The sequence below is a fragment of the Aethalodelphis obliquidens genome, unplaced genomic scaffold, assembly GCF_003676395.1.
Source record: "Aethalodelphis obliquidens isolate GAN/ISIS:26980383/991018 unplaced genomic scaffold, ASM367639v1 scaffold38, whole genome shotgun sequence".
Classification (NCBI taxonomy): domain Eukaryota; kingdom Metazoa; phylum Chordata; class Mammalia; order Artiodactyla; family Delphinidae; genus Aethalodelphis; species Aethalodelphis obliquidens.
Window position 1 is genome coordinate 12,050,631 of NW_020837982.1, and position 22,724 is coordinate 12,073,354.

Here is a 22,724-nt window from a genome sequence, read left to right on the forward strand (position 1 = left end):
TGACACACCAGTCCCACTTGCCCACAGTCCCGCACCAATATTACTCGGCCTCCTTTCCTCCTGACAGAGAGCGCCACGTTCTGAGATCTGTGGGACCACACCTGGAGTGGCCCAAAGACGACCTTGCTCAGAATAGAGAACAACTCAAAGCACCATCTCACTGGTTTGCCAGACTTTTCTATCTAGAATCAGGTTGACCCAGATGGCGTTAACTGCTAAGGAGCTTCGACCCTCCTTCTTCTTCACAGAAGCCTGAGGAAAGGCCCAAGAGAGGAAGAAGAGCCTGGTGTGATTTCAGCTTCACATGTGATCACTGGATGCCAATGGGCCGATGTGGCATTAATTTCCCGTGTGCGGGTGGGGTCCCGACCTCGGATAACATTTGTATTTCTAGTGGACCCGAAGGACAGAGATTCAAGATGCTAAAGCACTGGATGCTGAATCGGTCAAAGGAGGCACCTTCTCAGGCACACACGGCTGCCCCATCCTGGAGGGCGCCCCAAAGCCAGGATGCTGGGGAGCTACTTACAAAGCGTGGTGGCTGCTCTGTTAGCAGCCCCCTTCGAGAACTGTGGGTGAGGAGACGAGGGGGGGGGACATCTAATGATTAGTTCCTTATGGTCCTGGCATTCTTGAGGAATATGCTTTACACCCGCTGGAACAGTTCTGCATTCTGATTGCCGGCTTGCAATATACGAGCCTTCCCTTCAGAGCGCTGTCTTTCGTGGACACACCAACACGGCCTCAGAACAGGATTTGCCTTCCCACCCCCTCCTCACGCCCCTCCTTCCCCACGGCCACGCTCTCCACGCCATCCCCTGTGCTCTAAGCATGCAATAAACATTTCGGCACGATCTTTTCAATCCACATTATTTATAATATTCTGACCATCCATTGAGCCTGGCTAGAAGGCGAAGTAATAAATCAAACTTAACAACAACAAAAAAAGGGAGGGGGGGAAAAATCACCCTTTGGCTAGGCTAAGGCCTGAGACATTTCATTCCCCGAAGGGTTTAGTTATGTTAGGAAACGTGAGATGGGGATGAGACTCCAGGTTTAGAATGACATGGAGCCAGGAACTCGAATCTATAGGCATAATCATAACTGCAGAAATCTCAAACAAACTTACCTCTCGGGGGCATCATGAGGATAAACGAGATACGTGGGAAGCTCTCTGAGCACCTTGAATAAAGGCAGCTGGAGCCCAGTTACCCTTTCTGGGTCCAAAAGGTCACCTTCTTGGAAAGGAGAGGCTAGCAGCACCCCTTCTCTCCTGAGCTCCAGTCTCCGCCAATCAGCGTCCCCTCTACAGGTTCAAGGGCGGGGTGGGGCTTGACGTGGGGCTGGGGACGGGGCCCGGGCAGGCAGTGAGATTAAGGCAGCCGGGCCACTGGGTCCGGCTCCGGTGGCCACCCTCAGTGTGACCCTTCCTCCCGCCAGTGAGGACCGCACCAGGCCACACACAGCCAGAGGTCTCTCTAAGGACGACGCTGCTCCCGCCCCTGGGGGTGGAGTGGCGGGACTTGTCCCGAGGCCACACAGCGAGGCGCTAGGCAGGTTTACACAGTCTGACTTTCTCCTCACAGAGACAGACTTTGGCTCAAGAGCTCGCTGATGATTTCAAGTTTTATCTAAACAAATGCGGAGGCCGCCAGAGGCTCTTGGCTAGTTGCGTAATTGGCCTGAGGCCTTTCTGCTTGGGCGGGGCCCCGTTCAGCTCACGATGGAAACCTCAGCGTCTCAGCCGCGGAGCCGCTGGGGGTTCACGTGGCTGGACCTCCAGGCGGCCTGTGTGCCGTCTGGCAGCCTCTGCCATCTGCTCCAAGGGGTCCCTTCGGACAGTTTTCTGGATATGAGACGCTCTTCTCCTGTTCTTGCTGAATTCGGGCACCGAGCGTAAGACTAGAGTAAATGAACCCCAGCCCACACGTTCATCCTCACGGCCTCACGCTGGCTCCGGGGAAACGACCGCGAGTGGCTGCTCGTGAGACTTTTGTACGAGAAAGTCGGGCAAGAGAGTAACTTTTCTCATTAATATTGTCAAACTTGCCCACTGATCTCACTTTGTCACTCTACCGTTTTGCATTTCAGCCTAACTGGGTTTTGTTATAGGACAGAAATGCCTTCCTGTTCAGATGTGTCACACCTGCTCGCTGGACCGAATGACGTTAAGGTCTCGACCAACGTGTTAGAAGGGATCTGACACCAGCTTTGCTCTGTTCATCACTTCTGCCAGTAAGTGTCCAAAGGAAAACAAAAACAAATTTATGCATGAGATCCACATCGTTCAAAGTCCTCTAAAGCACAACAATTTATCTATAAGGTCCCTAGGTCAGGAACCACCGAAACCTTCATTACTTGACTGTTACAGTCAATGGGCTGTTTACAACGTCCATTTCTTCAGCTTCTGGTGATCAGACATCCTCTTTGCTCCAGTGTATCGGGACTGAATGGTTGACCCAGATGCCCGGGGTCTCTTCCTCAGTACAGCCCACTCTCACTGCAGGCATCTGCGGGGACCTCAGCTCTGACCTCCTGGGCGGAACTCCTCCCCTGTCACTCCTCAACAGAGGCCTGGCCCCATGACGCCGGGACCCACCACTACCCTCTGTCTACTCCTTTTTTAAAATAAATTTATTTATTTTTCATTTACTTATTTTTGGCTGTGTTGGGTCTTCATTGAGGTACACAGGATTCTTGTTGCAGTGGCTTCTCTTGTTGTGGAGCACGGGCTCTAGATGCACGGGCTTCCGTAGTTGTGGCACACAGGCTCAGTAGTTGTGGAGCACGGGTTTAGTTGCTCCATGGCATGTGGGATCTTCCTGGACCAGGGATTGAACCCGTGTCCCCTGCACTGGTAGGTGGATTCTTAACCACGGCATCACCAGGCCTCCTCCTTCAGTGCCCTCTCCCTGGTCATTCTGCCTTGCCCACCCTTCCCCATTTATGTGCCCCATATCTCCTGGTATCTACCCACAGTGTCAGTGACACGGAAGGACAGTTAAGCCCGCGTCTTTAGAGCCACACTGCTTGGGTTCAAATCCTGGCCACTCCACTTCCCATCTGTGTGATTATGGGCAAGCTACTTAACCTGTCTGGGCCTCACCCGTAAAATGAGATTCAGAGTAGTATATATAACGCCCTGGGAAGAGTATCTGCAACACAGTAAGTGCACGATAAACATTCACTTTTTCTTTTATTGTGGATTTACCAGACAAGTTTCCTGGTGTGCCTAGAGCCCCTTCAAATAGGATCTGTTTAGACCAAAGCTCTGGTGGAAGGGTAGCCCAAGTCAGCTGTGTATACCCCATGCTCCCACACATCAAACCACGGTGGCATGGGCATACAGAGAGGTCGGCCAACTCGCCGGCTGGCCAGCAGCCCCTAACCCATTTTAGCCCAGCACATGAAGCCGAGTTGGGAAACAGGTTCTCTTCTCTGGAGCTACACTAGGAAATCAGGAGCAATACAGGCTCCCCAGGTCTGCCTTTCTTCCTAACAATAGTAACCCAGGTCCTTATGATAAACTCACCTGGATTTATTATTGTGATAATGTCAGTGATTCTGTTTTTTTCCCCCAACCAAAAGATCTCCCAAAGAACATAAGTTTGAATTACTGATGTCTCATGCTAAAGATATATGCACTTTAAACAAAGGACGGAGTTTGACTAAAGGAATACATTTCTAGCTGAAACATTCTGGGTCACCAACAAGATGGCTGGAAGGCTTTCTGTCCCTTTTGAAATTAGACTTTTTAGGCCATCAGTGAGATATCTAAGACATGAACAAAACTGGTTTTCATCAGAGTCACCTTTTAACATCCACCCCCATTTCAAATCCAGGTTCTCAGGGTCTGCGGGTATAATCAGGACTAAAGTCTTCGTGACTTAAGGTGAATAAAGAGCACACTCTTTTCTGGTTAACTTCCTTGTCACTCTGGAGAATATCCCTAACCACTATTTCTCAAACGAGAAATCATGGAGCTTTCTGGAGAGAAGGAAGAGCTGCTGCAGGCCAGCGAGGGCAGGACTTAACGTGGCTCATGACCGGGTCTCTGCTGAGCAAAGACAGGAGAAGCCAGTCGTCCTCCCTCCATCACGAACCTACACTGTACCGGATACCACGTCAGATGCTGGGAATACAACAACGGTCAAGACAGATGTGATACCTCGCGCCGCGGAACTTACGTGCTAATGGAGGAGACAGATCGAAGTGATCACACAATGAGACAATTACAAACCATGGATAAGTGCTAAGGAAACAAACAAGGTGCTAGGATCAGAACTGCTTTACTGCAGCGCCTCCTTCTGGTGACCTAAAAGTTATGGATTCAGTCTTAAAAATTGGGCAAAGACCATTCCAGTTGGAGAGAGCAGTGAGCACAGAGCACTTGGGGATGTCACAGAGTGGAAAGAGAGCCGCAGTAGCTAGGCTGGCCAATGAGAAGGAGAGGAGTCAAGATGAGTTGAGTGACGGAACCAAGAGCTAAGTTCTGTAGGGCCTTGGGGGTCACGGCAAGGAGCTGGATTTTATAGGAGAACCACTGATGGGTTTAAGCAGGGAGCAGTGATATGTCATTTACGTTACACAGACATTTACACCACTGGGTGGAGACTGGACGGGAGGGTCCAGTCTCCAGGGACAAGTAAAGCCAACACGTCCTTTTCGAGAGAACTAGCACGGCACCCAGGCAATACGGTGAGGGGGAATGGGGTGGCGGCAGTGGAGGTGGAGGGGTCGGAGATATACTTTAGAACAGGATTATCAGGGCTTCCTTGTTGATGAGAAAGGGGGCTGGGGTGGCACAAGGAGAGGAAACAAGATTTCTACTTGAATAACTGGGTCAGTGGTATCGTTTACTGAGACAGAGGAAACTGGGGGCGGGGTCGGTTCGATACACTGCAGAGCGGTTTGAACTGAGATACCAAATAAGCAGCTGGACCTGGAGCTCAGAAGATGGTCTTGGTCGGCAAGGCAGCGATGGTTACAGGGTGAGAGGCCAGAGGGAGGCTGAGAGAGGAAAGATCCTGGGAGGTGAGGGCAGGGCAGCAGCCGCAGGAGGGGGTTAGGACGGGTGGGGACGGGGAAGGGGACTCCGGGTTTAGGGACTTCTCAGACGAGGGCCGGAGAAGGGGGACCAGAGGGGAAGTCTGGCTCTGCCTCGATCTGATGAGGACGGGGTGGCAGCAGCCACGGAGAGCGTCGGCTGAGGGTCTACCGTGTGCCAGGCACCCTGCTCACCGTCTTCTGTACAACACGCAAAGCCCCGTAACAACCCTGTAAACTGATATTATTATCGTGACGACAATGCTGACGGTGACAGAACCCGAAGCTCGGAAAGGTGAAGCAATGTATCTAAGGCTTCAAGGTTCCTGGGTGTTGGGCCTTGGGCACGAACCCAGGTTTGACTGTCCAATGGTCATGGTAAAAGGTCTGCAATAAGGTTAAGACTGTACAGAAGTACAGAAAGACCTAAGAATACCAACAACACAACTTCCACACCATCTTCTCTGCTTCCACAGCCAGTTGCCCGGTTCAAGACTAACCTACCGTGGGACTTCCCTGGCAGTCCAGTGGTTAGGATTCTGCGTTCTCACTGCTGAGGGCCCGGGGTTCGATCCCTGGTCAGGGAGCTAAGATGCCGCAAGCCGTGTGGTGCAGCGGAAAAAAAAAACCAAAGACTAGCCTGCCGCGGATGCCTTGCTGTCTCCCCCGCTCCGGAAATACCCAGGGTCAACAGTCGCCCTTTGCTGCCCAAGTCAACCCTCCTCTTAACCGTGAATTCAAAGCCTAACCGCACATGTTCCTTGATTTCCCTTCAAGAACTAAAGGAGACAAAATGATCACCTGCAGAAAAGGAGGACGCCTAACCTGCAAATTACTCAACAGCCAACAGAAAACCTATATGAACTAAAGGAACGAGGCCAGTTAACAAAGAGACTGACACCAACCCTTTCGTAATGAGCCAGTCAGTCAGTCAGAAAACACAATGAAGAAAGCTGGTTAATAACTAAGCTAATAAACAGAGGACAAAGAAATTCGTAAAAATGGACAGGACTGCTCTCTTGAAAATGCCGTAACATTGAGGGGACGTGAAAGGAATATTCGAATAAAGGAGCCACAAGCGTATGCCTGGATGGGAAGATCCCATGCCGTGTGCATGGCCCCTCTCTCCAAACCAATACAAACATTTAATTCAGTTACAATAAAAACAGCGACAGACGCTTCAGGAATCTGCCAGATTACTGCGAGGCCACCAGGACCATCCCTGATTTGCAGGTAAGGAAACCAGGGCTTAGACAGGTGAAGAAACATGTCTAAGGCAATCGGTGTGGAGGCACAAACCATCATCACCCGACATCTGCTGCTGCAGAGCTGTGTGTGTGTGTGTGTGCGTGCGCGTGCTCACGCACGTGCAGGAGATGAGGGAACAGTGGGTCACAGAGGGCCCTGAGTGTCGTCACGAGGAATCCGGGCAATGGAGAGAGTCTCTGAAAGGTTTCCTTCGAGAGAAGTGGTGGTTGGGAAAAGCAAGTTCCCATGTTTCCAAAGCGCGTCCTGGCTTCAGTGTGTGAAGGGTAGGTTGGGAGGGAGACGGGGAGATGGGTCAGGAAACAACAGGAGGGACCCAGAGGATGGCAGGTATCTGCAGGAAACGTGCACGGCTTTTCCACAGACGCTCAGGAGGCAGAATCGACAGGGCCGGGCATCAGATTGGATGCAGGGGGGCGGGAGGGAAGAGCCAGCCACGACTCCTGAGGATTTGGCTGGAGCAGCTGAGCACTTGGTGGTCTTGCTCATCAAATTAGAAAACAGAGAAAGAAGCGCAGGGCTGGAGAAGACCACGAGCCTGGTTCTGGACATCTTGGGTATTATTTCAAGCAAGTTTTGACAGCATAATATTTGCTTTTCTTCCACTGGGATTATATAAAACTTGTCTGTTGGACTCGCCAGTAATGGGGAAATTCCCTATTTTGGTGGGGCGTTTGGAGGCGGACCGACAATCTACTTTAAGGCTGGCAAATATGAAGCAGACAGTCTGTTGGAGCGATTTTAACAGTGGTAAAAAGGCTCAGGTATGGGTCTCGCATAGATGGCTGGTAGAGCTCCACCCCCTTCCCCTGGCAAAGCCCTCTCTGGGGTCCTGCCCACACTCGCATCAGAAACTAAGCCCCACACTGCTTCCCCCTTTTCTCCCCTCTACCCCAAGACTCCCACACATTTATTGTACGTTTTTGTACATTTAAGAATATTTCGGTTGGTACTTGATATTTTCTCACTGTAATTCCTCCTCTTTGACATCCTAGGCTACGCACATTCATTCCATTACATTCCTTCAAACATTACATTGTTTTAAAGCCTGGTAAGAAAGTTTTCAACAGGAAGGCATGTAATTGGAAGCTATCCTTTTTTTTTTTTTTCTTCTGCGGTACGCGGGCCTTTCACTGCTGTGGCCTCTCCCGTTGCGGAGCACAGGCTCCGGATGCGCAGGCTCAGCGGCCATGGCTCACGGGCCCAGCCGCTCCGCGGCATGTGGGATCTTCCCGGACCGGGGCACGAACCCGTGTCCCCTGCATCGGCAGGCGGACTCTCAACCACTGCGCCACCAGGGAAGCCCTATCCTTTTTTTAAATTAATGAAAGTGTCTCCAGGTGTCTGTTTTATTAACGTAACGATCCACCACATTTCCCTGATCCTTAGACTTAGCTGTTGATCAGAGTGTGAAGAAAGTTCAGCCGGGGGCTTAGCCGGTGGGGCAGTGGTTAAGAATCCGCCTGCCAATGCAGGGTACATGGGTTCGAACCCTGGTCCGGGAACATCCCACATGCCACGAGCAACTAAGCCCGTGCGCCACAACTACTGAGCCTGTGCTCTAGAGCCTGCGAGCCACAACTACTGAAGCCCGCATGCCTAGAGCCCGTGCTCCGCAACAAGAGAAGCCACCGCAATGAGAAGCCTGCGCACTGCAACGAAGAGTAGCCCCCGCTCGCCGCAACTAGAGAAAGCCCGCATGCAGCAATGCAGCCAAAAATAAAATAAATTTATAAAAAAAAAAAAAGGAAGAAAGGTCAGCCAGAGGAAAGCTGTTTTCTCTATTCCACATGCCTCTGGCCAACTTCTCTGGCCAAGAAGAGCAGAGCTGAGATCCCCTGGCTCACCTATGGCAGCCTACCCAGGTAAACGAGAGATTCGGAGAGGAAATGCAGATTTGAATACATGAAATGAGAAAGTAGCTTTATAGAGATGAATCTGTCTTTCTTTACCCAAATAAAGAACTGCATGTTCCTAAGGGATGTCTAAGACACCAACCAGCACAGGCTGAAGCAAGAGAGCTTAGGTGCTTGATGTAGAAACTACTTAGGGGTGTCAGGGGATAAGGTAGTCCAGGAAATCAGACAGGTATCCTCAATAGGGAAAAAGGGGTGCACAGTCAGACCCCCAAATGGAACGTGACCCCGGGTGATAAGCATCTGAGAGAATGTATTTTATGAAGCTCACGTGACTGCCTGTAGTAACTTCTAAACCCGCTGCCATCAAATAATATCTTTTACTCTGACAACAAGTTGTGGATAAAGAGAAATGACTTTTCTTAACTGAAGGAGGTTTTTTCCTTTCGATCAATAGTCAACCTTCTGTGTTTGAAACAGAATTCTCAGAGTTTTCATTTCATGGTGTTAAAAGTGTAAACGCAAGAAAAGTATTCACCAGACCAGCTTCAAATGTAGAGCTTTTATAATGGATAGAATATACGCTTTTCACTTCCTAAGCTTCAACTGTACTCATCTTATAAAATTAAAAACGATGTTCTTAAGCAACTAGATGTTTCCCACAACTTCTGTCTGTAGGGGTTACGGTTCCTTTTATTTTCTGGAATTATTTTATTAATCCAACACAAAATTATTATCATCTATTCAGAAAAGTCTGATGGAAACTGCAACCTGAATAACATTCAAGGATTTTTCTTTTGAAGCGGAAAGCCAGCAATTACCGCACTGGAGAAGGCTATTTTACTATGGTGCATTTCCTCAGGAGAGGAAATGATTTTTGAGAATACTGAAGCCTTTTTTATTCTAAAGCAGGCTAGTAACACCTGTACACAATCTTTCTAGACAACAATAAGACTTTTCTGAGGTTTCGTGTCATGACCATTTAATTTAATAGCTCTGAGAGTTTAAACAGGACACTAATACCTCAGTTAACTGGCACGATTGGTGAACTGGGGATTCCAGTTAACTTAGTTTTTCCATCAACTAACAGTAACCCATTTATGCAATGAAATTTCCTCGGCAGGATACAGGGGATCTGGACATCTCTTTTCAGGTATATACAATTCTGTGTTTTGTCTCTCAGGTTTACATTCTTTTAAAAGAAAAATCAGCATTTTGCCACCCATAAATCTTCAAATTAAGAAACCAATAATCAACCACATGTCAGAGGTCTCACAAAAAAAAAAAAAGGTTAACTGTGATAGTATTAGCTAAAGAAAATAAACTTAGAAGCTCACGGTTTACATATTGATGAAGTCGAAGACATCAGAAGATACGAGAGACGACAGGTGTAGAAAAATTTTTTTCCTTTAAAAGCATAAAAAGCGATGCTTGCTTTTGAAGAATCATAGCAAACGAAACATACTTTTTGAAATAATTCGTGAAAAGAAAAGAAATTTAAAGTTGCCCCTAATCTTTTAACCAGGAGAATAAGGACTGATTTTAGATCCTGACTTCAACTTAGCGGAATTAGAAAGCTTCAGAAGTTCTTAGAAATGGGACAGGTAAAAGTAACTTATGAAAATTTCCGATGTGACTTGCCTGGGGCCCAAAGACCCTGGGTCGTCCTCAGTCTTTCGCTGGTTTTGTTTTGAATTTTTTTTTTTTTCCTGCATTGCACGGCTTGCAGGGTCTTAGTTTCCCAACCAGGGACTGAACCCGGACCTGGCACTGAAAGTACCGAGTCCTAACCACTGGACCGCCAGGGAATTCCCCATGCTGGTTTTATGTTTTAATTAACAGATGCAAAGTCTTTCAAAGGCACGGATGGGGCTTGGTTTCTTCCCTCTGATGGTTTCCAGCAGGCAACTTTGGCCTTAGGATTTGAAGTTTTCTGGAATACTAGGTTCCGTTCTCCCTGCTTCCCAGGCCCCACCCCTCTGGCGATCCTGATTCAGTGGTTCCGGGATGGGGCCCAGGAACTTGTATTTTTAGTAAGAGCATCATGTGACCCTTATCAAGGAAAATTGGAAAATATGGCCCTGGATAATAGGATTTGCCTAAGAACCTGGGTGGAGGTCGTTGGAGCTGGGAGGGATAAGCAGGTTCCCAGGCCCCAGGATCTGGAGAGCCAGCCAGGTTCAGGAAAGCATGGGGTTGGACTCAGAAATCTGCATTTTTAATGAGCACCTCAGGCAACATCTGGTCAACAGAAACATCTCTCTGGTTGCTAATAAGTTGCCAAACTTGACTCTGGATGAACATAAAAAACAACCAGAATCAGGAGACACCAAAGTAACGATTCAAAGGGGGATATCGGGGACATCTCGGTCTCCCCGGGCCCAGGCTGCTTCCTGAGGCTCCTGATCTACCCCGATGGGCCATTTCTCAAAGGCCTGCCTCCAGGACCCAAGGTTCAGCCCAAAGCACTCTGGACCACAGGGTGCCCGCCTGTCCCTAGATGAGGCAGAGCGAGGACGCCTACCTGTGTACCTCTGGCACTCTGCAGCAGGAATCACCTTAGGGAAACACACAGTGGCAAACTCTCTCTCAGGAAGGTCGTGGCCTGGTTATACCACGCCTGTGAATTGCAAACGAGACCATTCCACGTACCATCGCCTGGTCATAAACGAACACCCTTGTTTACCACAAATTCTGCCGAAATAAACCTGTCTTCACGTACAGTTGCTAAGGGATTTGTGCTTAGAAAAACAAACACTTTAAACACAAACAATACCTTCACATTTTCCCTTCAAAAGTGACTAACGTGCTCACTACTGAAAAGTTGCAACCAACTTCTTCTGTAATCCCCGCATCACCGTGCTTCACACGGGCCAATAACGATCCGGACCTCTTTGAGGGTGCCAAGGGAAATGCCAGACCCAGGTAAGGCTTGGAAGTAAAAGTCAATAAATAAATAGGGCAAGATCATACGTGGGATGAAAAACTCCACTTGAATGCTTCCCCGTGAAGTCAGTTTATGTTTCATCCAAACGGCTGAACGTGAACTCCAAAAGTACCTTTGGCAGTTCAGCTGTCTTGATTTCAAACCTCTGCCCGTGTGGCTCACATCTGCAACTTAAATATTCGGTATGAAAACAAAGTTATTTAACCGTTAGCACAGGATTCTTCTCCGAAGGAGAGAAGGAAGGGGTGTTTGGGCCCACACACATATACTGATCTTTGACTCTAAATACCAGTGTACGACACGCAATTACTTTGGCTTCGGAAGACTATACTGTTTGCTCTATTGGGGTGGGGTGGGCAGTTACCAAAACAATCTTGTCTTGAACAGCGCCAGAGCTGAAGATTTTTATGTGCGTGAGCTGCAGGGTTTTTTAATGCATGTATAGTACAAATGGTTCTTTTTCATTTTGGAAAGAAAAAAAAAGCACTTAAAAAAAAAAAAGGTTTGGTGGGGAGGCTTTGCAGCAGTATTTCACCTCAATACATCTTTCAAGTTTGATGGCTCGTAAGCTCGCGGCTTGGTTCTTGTCTTCAACCTTCAGACAACTCTAAGCTGTCCGCAGCAGCTGTGGAGGCCGAGTCTTTAAATGAAATAAAGAAATAATTGCTTCGGGGAACAAAGGGAAGGAGGAAAAAAAAGCCCCGTTAACCGAACTACATTGTCCCTTGGGATTGTGCGCGGTATGCAGTCCTGATGAGTATTGTTCAGTGTGCTAAGAAGGAATCCCCGAGCAATCCTGGAGAATCAGAAGAAGTGTGATGTGGGCGGAGGAGTGTGAGGTTCAGAGGCTCACCTGGGTTGAAATCTCTGCTCGGCTACTGACTAGCTAAGTGACCGTGACAAAGGGCCTTCGCCTCTGGGGGTTCCTGGTTCCCTATCTGCCTTATGGGAATAACACTATCGACCTCAGGGCTGTAATGAAGACTGTAGGGTGCGATTATGCGACATGCTGGTTCCGTTAAACACAGCAAATCAAACACCCGTGGTTACCTCTGCCCCTTCCCCGACTCCACCTCGAGGGGGACAAATGGTATAAACCCATAACCCAAAAGACTAGGGGAGAAAATGATATCCAAACAGACGTATCAATACAGTGTTGGAAGACAGAAAGCACAGGGGTAAATGATGGATGAGTGAGGGTAGGTGCTGAAACAAACAAACTGCGGGGGGGGAATCCAAGAGGGCTTTGGCTGTTGGGCCAGATCTTTGGCAAGGCTCAGGGATGGGAGGCACCAGGTACTTCTGAAAGCAGAGCCAAAAACAGGGGGGCTGCTTAAAGACTACACGAGGACCAATTACACCTCAGACCTCCTCCATTGCCCCACACAACCAGCCACGCTACCTGTGCACTGTCTTCTCAGGAAAGAGGGTCAGTGGAGGAATGGGACCAGAGGAGTTCTGAACATGGGGCAACAGGTGCAGAATTAGGAAGGGATAAGGTGAGAGGCTGAAAATAGGAGACCAAATACACATTTTCACATGGGATGGTGAGTTTGCTGCCCCCTCCTGCATTAGGCTCCCAAATGCTAGCAGCTACGCCTCTATTCTCCAGGCAGGAGACCACAGGACCCCTTCTCAGCAGAAAGGGACTAACCAAAGAGAAAAGGCCTACAGACACTAGCATTTGGGGCCCCCAATAAAATGACTAGGTCCTTCCTGTCTGATAATCGCTTGTGAAACCTACAACTCAACACATCCTACCCATGCGTATAAAACTTTCAGATGTCTCCTTAGTGCTTCATTCTTAAAAAATTAATGGGTAGCCAAGCATCACTGGATATTTGACCAAAAAGAAGAAACCCCCCCAATCATACCCCCCCCCCACAAAAAAAAGAATTCAGCAAAAAGATACAATGCAAACAAGAAAACTTCAAAGAAACACTAATATGCTCAGAGATATAAAATGTTTTGTATCTATAAAACTAGAACAGAATAACTTTTTTTTTTAACATTTATTTTTGGGTGCATTGGGTCTTTGTTGCTGTGCACTGGCTTTCTCTAGTTGTGGCGAGCGGGGGCTACTCTTCATTGCGGTGCACGGGCTTCTCATTGCGGTGGCTTCTCTTGCTGCGGAGCATGGGCTCTAGGTGTGCAGGCTTCAGTAGTTGTGGCATGTGGGCTCAGTCGTTGTGGCGCACAGGCTTAGTTGCTCTGCAGCATGTGGGATCTTCCCGGACCAGGGCTCGAACCCATTTCCCCTGCACTGGCAGGCTGATTCTTAACCACTGCGCCACGAGAGAAGTCCCCAGAATAACTTTTAAAAATCAGAAAACTTGGGCTTCCCTGGTGGCGCAGTGGTTGAGAGGCCGCCTGCCGATGCAGGGGACACGGGTTCGTGTCCCGGTCCGGGAAGATCCCACATGCCGCAGAGCGGCTGGGCCCGTGAGCCATGGCCGCTGAGCCTGCGCGTCCGGAGCCTGTGCTCCGCAGTGGGAGAGGCCACAACAGTGAGAGGCCCGCGTACCAGAAAAAAAAACAAAAAAAAAAATCAGAAAACTTGAGAGTTTAAAAATAAGACAGCAGCAATAAAGAAAATCAATGGGAGGATTTGAAGATGCAACTGAAGAAATGTCCCCCAAATGAACAAAAAGACAGAGGAAAAACAGGAGAGAAAATAATAAGGAAGTGAGAGGACTAAACCAGAAAGTCCAATTTCCAACTAAGGAATGTACCATAAGAAAAGAAGAGAGAAAACAGAGGGGGTAATTATCAAAGCTTTAATGTAAGGAAAAATGCCCAGAACTGAAGGAAATGAATTCCAGACTGAAGGGTCTACAAAGTACCCAACACAATAGTGTAGGGTGAGGGGAGAAGTTACTAGATGGTTTCTCTTTTGAAATTTAGACTATTGAAGCTGAAGGGAAGCTCTCTCAAAAGCAAAGCAGGACAGATAAAAAAGTTCGGGAATCAAAATGGCACTGGACTTCTCAATATCAACAAGGAAAGCTAGAAGACGATGAAAAATGCCTTCAAAATTCTGATCACAAATTGTTTCCAACCTAAAATTCTATATATGCAATCACTCCACTGCAAGTAGGATAAAGATATTTTTCAGCTCCAGGAGGGCTTCAGGAGGGCCGACCCCCAAGGAAAACATTATAAAGACAGAGCATTTCATGTGCTTTTCACCATACCCACAGGAATTTCTTAGCTCTGAACTAAGTTAGGGCAAGAATTATGATAAGCAAAGGGAAACAAATGACAGTAAGTTTAGGAAGAACAAACTACTGTGTGAGAAAGGAAATCTGATTCTAGTAAGCTACATGGCTCAGCTAAAAGTATTGACAGAGTCAAGATGAAAATGCTGAGTAACGACTTAACCATTGTGATTTGACTCCATTGGTCGCATAGAGGGAAAGTGTAAGTGCAAGGTCTTACACAGCAGGAAGTTAACAGATAACACCCGACACTGCCATCGACTCAAGTCATATTAGTATAAGCACATTGTTTAGAAATAAGAAAGTAAAATTCCCAAGAAACAAGTGAGAGAGCGGAAAGTACTTTCCTCAGAAGAGAGGGAAGGCCAGCAGGGCGGGCAATGGGGGGTCCCCTTTCCTGCTGTGAAATGCACCCGGTACCACTATTTGTCTTTGTAAACTACGCTTAGGTGTTATTTTGACTCATCGCCAGGCCGGAGTCTGTGTTAAATGCCTCCCACTGTGGCCTGGCACGGGGATCGAGGGCAGGTGCGGATGCACCGGGGATGAGTGTCACCGGCATGTGGACCACATGGAATAAGCAGGTATCGGGGGCGAGAGAGAGAAGAGGAACACAGGTCCGTGACAGCCTCCCCTGGGCTGCTCAGCCACCACACGTGTGCCTGTGCGCACAGACCCACAAACATCTCTAAAATCACAATAATCTAACACCACACACGTCACAATACGAGCCTCCCAAGTGCAACCCAACCTGCATTCAATTCCTTCCCAAAGGGAGAAAAATCTCAAATCACATCTTGCTACCATGCACAGAGGAGCAGTCGTGGAAGCTCTGCTCTACGAGTCCCGGATTTCTGGTTGACGGGCATCTTCTCAGTCTAGGCCGTACACAGTTCTCCATATTGTGACTTGTAATTAATCACCTCCCATACGTCCAACGTATACTTGTAGATAAACACCTTGACCGTCTACCGAAAGCTCCCATTTGGGAAAGGGGAGATGGGGAACAGTGCAGAACACACACCCTTGTCAGGCTGTGCTAACTCTTCCTGGGCATCCCTCTCTAGGGTCCTCTGCTGCGGAGGTTCGGGGGGTTTCCCCACTTTACCTGAGATCTCAAGAAGGAGATGCTACACGGTGTGATGGGTATGGAAACAAATTCCAGGAAGATGTGAGGATTTCGTCAGATCTAAGTTATCAACCGAATGGAAGAGTTTCTGTGTGTTCTGTAAAGTCACGGTTGAATTATATGCTCCAGTTACTGTGATAAATATTCCGTACCAGGAGCAAGCTTGCCTTTCTTGGAAAAAGTCTGTTTCTTTTCTATTAGATGGCGTCCATGTGTCACACATCCTGTCTCCCTTTTTGTGTTGGTTTCCCCGGATTCTGGTCTTGGTGCTAAATTTGAGGCTCCAACATGGTCTTTGTTTATCAATCTGATATATCCTATTTATATTCTCGCCTACATTTGCACATTTTTAATTTCTTCTTTAGCAGCTTTGAGATTTCACACAGCTGCGTACACCATTTTATCGTAAGCCACTCCACATCTTCTTCGGAACAGAGGTTACAAATTACACATAAAATCTATCCTGGGACAGAAGCTGGGCTATCTTTGTTCGAGTTTGCTCTGCGAGATTCTTAGATTCCAAGGTGGGGAAGAAATTAGGCTTTGGATCGTCTGCGAGCCTTGCCAGCCGGTCTTAACTGCTCACTCTTTTGCTATTTTATCCCCAAGTCTTGGTCTGCAGGCCAATCTCTGAACTTATCCACCTCTTTAAACTGTTGTGTATATTATGCTGTTGTCTCCAAGGAAGAGTTCTTTTTGAAATCCTCCAGCCTTGCCTTAGTTGAACTCAGGGGAAGCAGGGTTGTTTTGCTCACATGTCTACGTGTTCCTGAGTGCTGGGTGCTGCCAGCTGAGCAGACCAGAACCAGAATCCGGGAACGGGCCTTAGAGCTGGGGGCAGAGGCAGTGTGAATCCAGGAGCTGCAGGACCAGGCCAGCGGGGGTGGGGGTGGAGGCTGCCCCTGCCCACTGGGCAATCCCGCTACGGGGTCAAAGGAGAACATCAGACAAATAACTGGGCACGGATCGTGAATCTTAGAAGGGTAAGAGCAAAAAGCATCTTGACAGTCAGTGACACACTCTCGCCCTCGGTGCCCAGTGCTGGGGCTTCCGTGTTAACTGCCTTTGAGACCTGCCCCGTGGCTTAGGTGTGTCACCACCGTGTGGCGGAAGAGAGACGCACAGGCGCGCAGGACAGAGATGGATCCTGGTTTAGAGATTTCAGAACGCTTGCCCAAGCCGTGGCTCCGGACGAAAATAGAATCTGTTTATTCAACTTGTCTCTTTCATAACACAACACAGACTTCAGAAAGATAATCACATAGCAGACGCAATAAAGAGAAGGCACTCAGAGGCTTCTCCAGCTACCTGCGAAGGGCTAAGCTCTTCGTGCTTTAGGCTGAGGCCTACAGGAAGAAGTTTCCTCCCATCCCCAGCCAAAAAGAATCCCCCCCACTTCTTAACTTGGCCACTGAACCCCTTGGGAGCACAGTTCTCACTGCTGGCTTCAGCTGACCAGGGCTTGCAAAATCATCACGTTTAACTCACCCCAAGCTGGTCTGGAAGAGGCAGAATTTCCTTCTGAGCCAGCAAAGCTTCCCCTCGCTGGCCACCCTCGGGCTTTTTTTTTTTTTTTTTTTTTTTCAGAATTCTCTCCTCAGTTCCTATGCCCCAAATGCTCGGACACCGCTAGGTATTCAAAGGTCACACACACACCCCCCCGCCCCTCTCCGCAAGCACATGGCCTTACCCTTGGCCAGCAAGCTGACTCTTTGGAGACTATTTTCAAGACAGATGAAAGTAATCCGACACAGAGTGGAATCAAACACGAATGTCTGATAGCTTTCACGTTGAGTACTGGTGGGTTAAGCAAACTCACATTCAATTCCCCAACATTATTGGATTGAGTCAAATCCCTAAATAACCGCTGGGGGACAGTAGCCACAGGCCTCCATGTCTACCGGACAGAAGGGGGAAAAGAACAAGGAACAGTCAGCACCTGTTACATGACAAGCCTTGTTCCAAGGGCTACACGTTTAACTCATTTAATTCCCCACAAATCTCCCAGTATTAGGGTATCATTAATATCCTCGGTTTCCAGGTAGGAAACCGAATACAGGAATACCTAAGGTCCCAGAGCTGAGGTCAAACCCAGGAAGAGACCACAGAACCTTCACCCATAACCACCACGTCGCACCGTCTCCCAGGGAAGGCGTCCACTACTCTCTATTCAGCGTAGGAAGCCTTCACAGGAGGCCTGGAATTACAGGGACTCTTGTCAAAAACGAGAGCGTGAAAACCTGGGCATGGGAGAAGGATGGTTTACGGTTCTGAGGCAGCTTCGGAGAATTCTCAGCAGCCCGCGATATAACTGCAGTGAGACAGGAGACGTGAGAAGCTCCGACAGTCCACCCCAAAAATGTTCTTATAAAAATAAAACATTAGGATTATTTTGAAATGAATACTGCACTTTCTACTTCACCTATATTATCCATTTTGAGCTCTGCGGTCACTCCAGGATGTCATGTTTAACTCTTTAATTTGTCACAGCCTCTTGTTGCAAGTCTTTTGTCTGACAGACGAAGATCACGTGGCCAAGCTGGACCAGGGTTTGGTCTTCTGACATCTAGTGCAGTGCGCTATTGGCCACTATGGCTCACTGACCTGACCCCAGGGCCAGCAAAGAACTGTGAGTGAGGGGCTGACATAACACAAGAAACAAGGGCCCAGAACTCCAACTGGAGGGCCTAGGGGTGTGACAGGAGAAAGGGGAGGAGAGCTCAGTTTTTTGCTACGTGCAAACTCTCTGCTGGGCCCTATGGCTCAGGAGAGCCAGAGATAGAACAGGATCCCTGAAAGAGAGGACTCCTGGGTGGAAGGGCAGCCGCTGCTTCTCCATCCTGGTCAGATGGTGGCGGAACATCTGAAGGCCAATGTTTTGTAAATAAGAGTTTCAGCAGTTTCATGCTCTTTAGAACAGACGTCAAGGAGCAGACTGGAAACACTGCACTGCTCCTTAAAGACTTCTTGGGGCAGGCAGGATGCACGGGAAAGGACTCCTAAAAGGCATGGATAGAGGGAATGTGGGGTACCTCAGTGAGGAGGGCTCAGGGGGAACTGGGGGGCCAGGGAATGTGTGGGTAGTGGTGGTATGGGCTGAATTGTGTCACACACCCTTGTTCACATGTTGAAACCCTAACCCCCAACGTGACCACATTTGGAGATCGGGCCAAATTAAGAAGATAATTAGGGTTCAATGAGGTCATAGGGTGGGGCCCTAATCTCATAGGGCTGACGTCCTTAGAAGAAGAGGACTTTGCTCTCTCTCGCCCCGCTCGCTCACAGAGGACAGGCCACATGAAGATACAGCAGGAAGGCAGCTGTCTGCAACTCTAGAAGAGAGCCCTCACCAAACACCAACTCTGCTGGCACCCTGACCTTGGACTTCCTGTCTCCAGAAGCATGAGACCACACACTTTGGTTGTCTAAGCCACCCAGTCTGTGGAGTTTTGTTATGGCAGCCCAAGCAGACTGATACAGGGAGCCTTGACCTTGCCACGCCCTGGCCCTCGGCCAGCACTTATTCACCTTTCAACACTCAAGAGTTACCTCTTCTGTGAGGTCTTGCTCCTCTACCCTGGCCACTTCCTCCCCTTGATGTGCGCCCTACCTAAATTGATTTCATCTTAGAACCCGTAACATTTTATTGACTTAATTTTTTTTTTAAGTCTGTCTGCCCCCACTAGACTCTGAACCCCTTGAAAGAAGAGACATTTCTTAGATAATGAAGAAATGACCAAATGAAGGATTAGCTGTCTTTGGGGGACTAAGGAAAGCAACCAAGTAAGATGCGTGGATTACGGGGCTAAACTGTGTTAACCTCTCTTTCCCCTCATCTGGAGCAAACCCCCGTCCCACCCATGCCAGAGTGAAGGCAGGAGAGGGATTCTGTGATGGAGATAAGAGGATTCTAAGGAGGGTGCTCCCGGGAGGAGTGGAGAGAGCTGGAGTAGGTGGGTGAGTGGTGGGAGGTCCTGCTGCTTTAAGACCAGCCCCGCTCCTTCCCAGAGAGAAGTCTACTTTGAGTGGGGCAAATCTGAAGAGTTTAGGGGAAAAAAATATTGCCTGGAAAGAAACCAGCCCTCAGGGAGGCACCTTTGGCTTCCAGAAAGTGCTGATGTTAATAAGTATACAGGACCAGGGGCATGGTGGTCTCTAAGAACCAAAGGAGACTTACTTCAAAACCTCATCCAAAAAGGGAGTGGAAAGTTCCAAAAATGGTGAGGTTCACCGTGATTGTAACTATGGAAAAGAGCGTACGCTTGTGGAAGACAGTAAGTAAAAATTATAAATTGTGGGGGAAAAAAAGATTAGCTGTGTGAGAGCAGGCAGATAGCAGTTATTTGCGTGAACTATTTACCAGGTGGCATGATTACCACCTACAATGAAATGTGAAGGGTGGTGGAGGGTAGGGGCTGAGCGGACTCTGAAGTGAGATGTGGGGGCTGAACCCTGCTTCTGCAAACACCACTTAGGCGACCTTGGGAAAGTTACTTCACTTCTCTGGGCTGAAATGGCCTCCTTTTTTTAAACACGAATTCTGCTGAAGTATAACATATACAGAAAAATACCCGAGTTGTTAAGCACTCACTGAATTTTCTAGTTGTCCTAGCTTGTCAGTGGGGGATAATAACAGTATCTGTCATGCAGGGTAGGTGTGAGGGTTTAATGACAAAGCACTCCTGCAGCATGCAGCCAGGTGCCCGGGACACAGAGAGCCTCCACAGCGCCAGCTCTCCTTCGGTTATGGGCGCCTCGCTTACCGGAATTCTACCCTTGATTCAGAGATGCTCAAACCTTGTATCATTTTTCATACCGCCTGATAGTACATACCTGGACGTAAGGGGGGCAAAGTGAATACTGCTTCCAATACGCTTGTCAGTAGAGAAATTCACCAGCAGAACTGAGCACCAGAATCTCACGCCTGCCACCCTACCTGCCACTCCAGTTTAGCGGAGGGATTCTTCAGCTGCTTAAAATGCCAAGCAAGCTGAGAGCTATAAACGGCACTAAAGGAGGCAATGGAATAGGCTCGGAACATCCTCCTCAGCCGGTGTGTGTGTGAGAGAGGAAAACCCTTTCGATTTCAGCACACGTGACTTCTCAGCCCCGCAGAGCAAGGCTTCCAGTGCCGGGCAAGGTACTCAGCCACGCCTACTAGCAGGGAGGTGATCAGAGACACCTTCCGAAGGAAGGACCATTGGGACCCCAGTGTATGTTCAGCAGCATCCCTATCGACAAAGCCACCTTCACTCCCCTAACAAGGCCAGGGCGAAGGGTCACCCGACCGTGGAGAGGCTGATGAGTAAAGAGTCCTTTCTGCTCTCAGCTGTCTTCTCGGCCCAGGTCAGGGTACCCGAAATCCCACCACCAGAGGGTTGTGGTTTATGTCATGGTCATTCTCTCACTCTGCTCCCATCTGAACTAGGAAAACACTTTCCGTCCCCACAATCTGAGCGTGAATGAACTCAGAGGAGTCCTGTGCTCTAGAGCAGAAGAGGGTGGACCGCTCAGGCTGAAATGGCTGACAGGAGCGTCTGTGGGTGAGTGGAGGGGTGTGGGGACCGGCTGGATGCAGGAGAGGAACCTCCTGCTCTGTCCTTGGCCCTGGGCCAGCCCTGGAACCCAGGGTCACAGGAGAGTATCTGGCCGTGGAAAGGCGGGTGGAGCAACGGACCCAGCTTTTCCTAAGTGCCTTTCCGACATCTCCCTCACCCCGCCCCACTCCTGCCATTTTTTCCTTCTAAGTACCTCTCTGTGAGCAGACATACTTCTGTTTATCAACTTAAAAAAACCAAAAAGCCCCCCAAGCCTCAACAGCACCCATCCCTGCAAACATCTCTCTGCCACTCCTCTGAAGATCCAGGTCCTTCTCAGGAGCGAGGGCAGATGCGGCTTAAGAGAAAGATGCTTGCCGGGAATTTACAGCCTGTGACCAATTAGCCAGATGGGCTCACCTCCCCACCTGGTTTTTTCTCTGGTCCGTGTTTTGCGAGCTCTCTCCTACTTTCATTCGCTCCCCATTAGCTGAAGAAAGTCACTTCCCTTGGGCCTGGGGGTTCACTGTCTGAGACCACCTTGCGTTCACATCTGCACTGGGACTTCAGGTGGCCTGGTGGCCGGGAAGGGCTTTCTCCGATGTGCGTTTCAGAACAGGCCCCGTGACCGTTTCTCCTGGATTCAGAATCTCACCAGGGTTGTCCACATTTTCCTGATCTCCAACTTGAGGCCGGGGCAAATGTGGTTACATGATTAATTCCAAACATATGCTCCACAGAAATGCGGAATCTTACCACATCTGCCCTTCCTTTACAACGGAGGAACTGAGTTTTAGCTGCGAACCCCCCCCCAGGGTTTGGGAAGAGGAGGGGGGCTGCGCGTTTCTGTATTCATTCTTAATGCTGTTTAACACTGATTATACTACTTCTGCTTCCAGTCAGTGGAGCAGGGTTACTTCTCTTTCTAGAAGCCCTCCTTTCAGGTTCTTTGTTGCCCTGAATGTAATGTAAACTCCTTTACTTTGCCAACACCTGGAGAGGAAGAGACCCTGAAGTGGTTATCTAGTTGAGAACTTTGAACCCAGGCACGGTATGAACATAAACCGCACAAGATAAACATTTATCCTGCCTATTTTTACAAATTTCCAGAGTTGAAAAGTCCCCAGTGGTTTCAAGAGCCAAAGAAATGAGACCTGACATGTATTTACAAAGGCATTTTCATGTATTACACATCCGCTTTCCTTTTCAATCATGGGTTTACTTTCCCAAGAAAGCACCGTGTGTAAATGCAAAACAAAATCACAAATGTCAGGTTTTCTGACCGGCATTTATTTCCCAGGCAAACACTTTTTGAACTGACATTTCCTCTCCATCTCTTTATCCCTCCTTTGGCTAGGGTGATCAGTACGTGCTGTCCGGCTCAAGTCAGCTCCAGCATCTTTGAAACTTTTGTCCAACTTCAGGTTCTTATTACTATTCCACAGATATCTTTGTTTAAAACCCACGTTATCCACCACCCCCCCAACTCCACGGTGTGCAGTAGCTAAAGCTCTTCACCAACCAACCCCCAAGTTTTTTTGTCTACTTGTAATTTCATACTGGATCCTTTCCATCTTCTTTCTGCTCTTTTCATTTTGGCAAACTTATTCCCTGACTCGTATTGAAGAATGACAAACTTAAATGTCTAATACCCTTCTTTGGTTGGAAAAGACTAATGTAAGTAGTGGTGGGTGGGTCTAATGCAACCCCACAGCACTTCGTGCA

The 22,724-nt window shown here is 48.5% G+C and overlaps 1 protein-coding gene across 2 annotated transcripts in view; it reads right to left on the reverse strand.

Moving 5' to 3' along the window:
• STX8 (syntaxin 8) overlaps positions 1–22,724 on the reverse strand; it is a 235,795-nt gene that overhangs the window by 16,325 nt on the left and 196,746 nt on the right. The window contains exon 8 of one of the 2 annotated variants that reach the window (XM_027131052.1): positions 11,506–11,755. The exons of the other annotated variant lie outside the window; for it this stretch is intronic. Within the exon in view, the coding sequence (XP_026986853.1) occupies positions 11,706–11,755 (50 nt within the window). The 3' untranslated portion in view covers positions 11,506–11,705. Of the gene's footprint in view, positions 1–11,505; positions 11,756–22,724 lie in introns of those variants that run through there. 2 annotated transcript variants of the gene reach the window in all.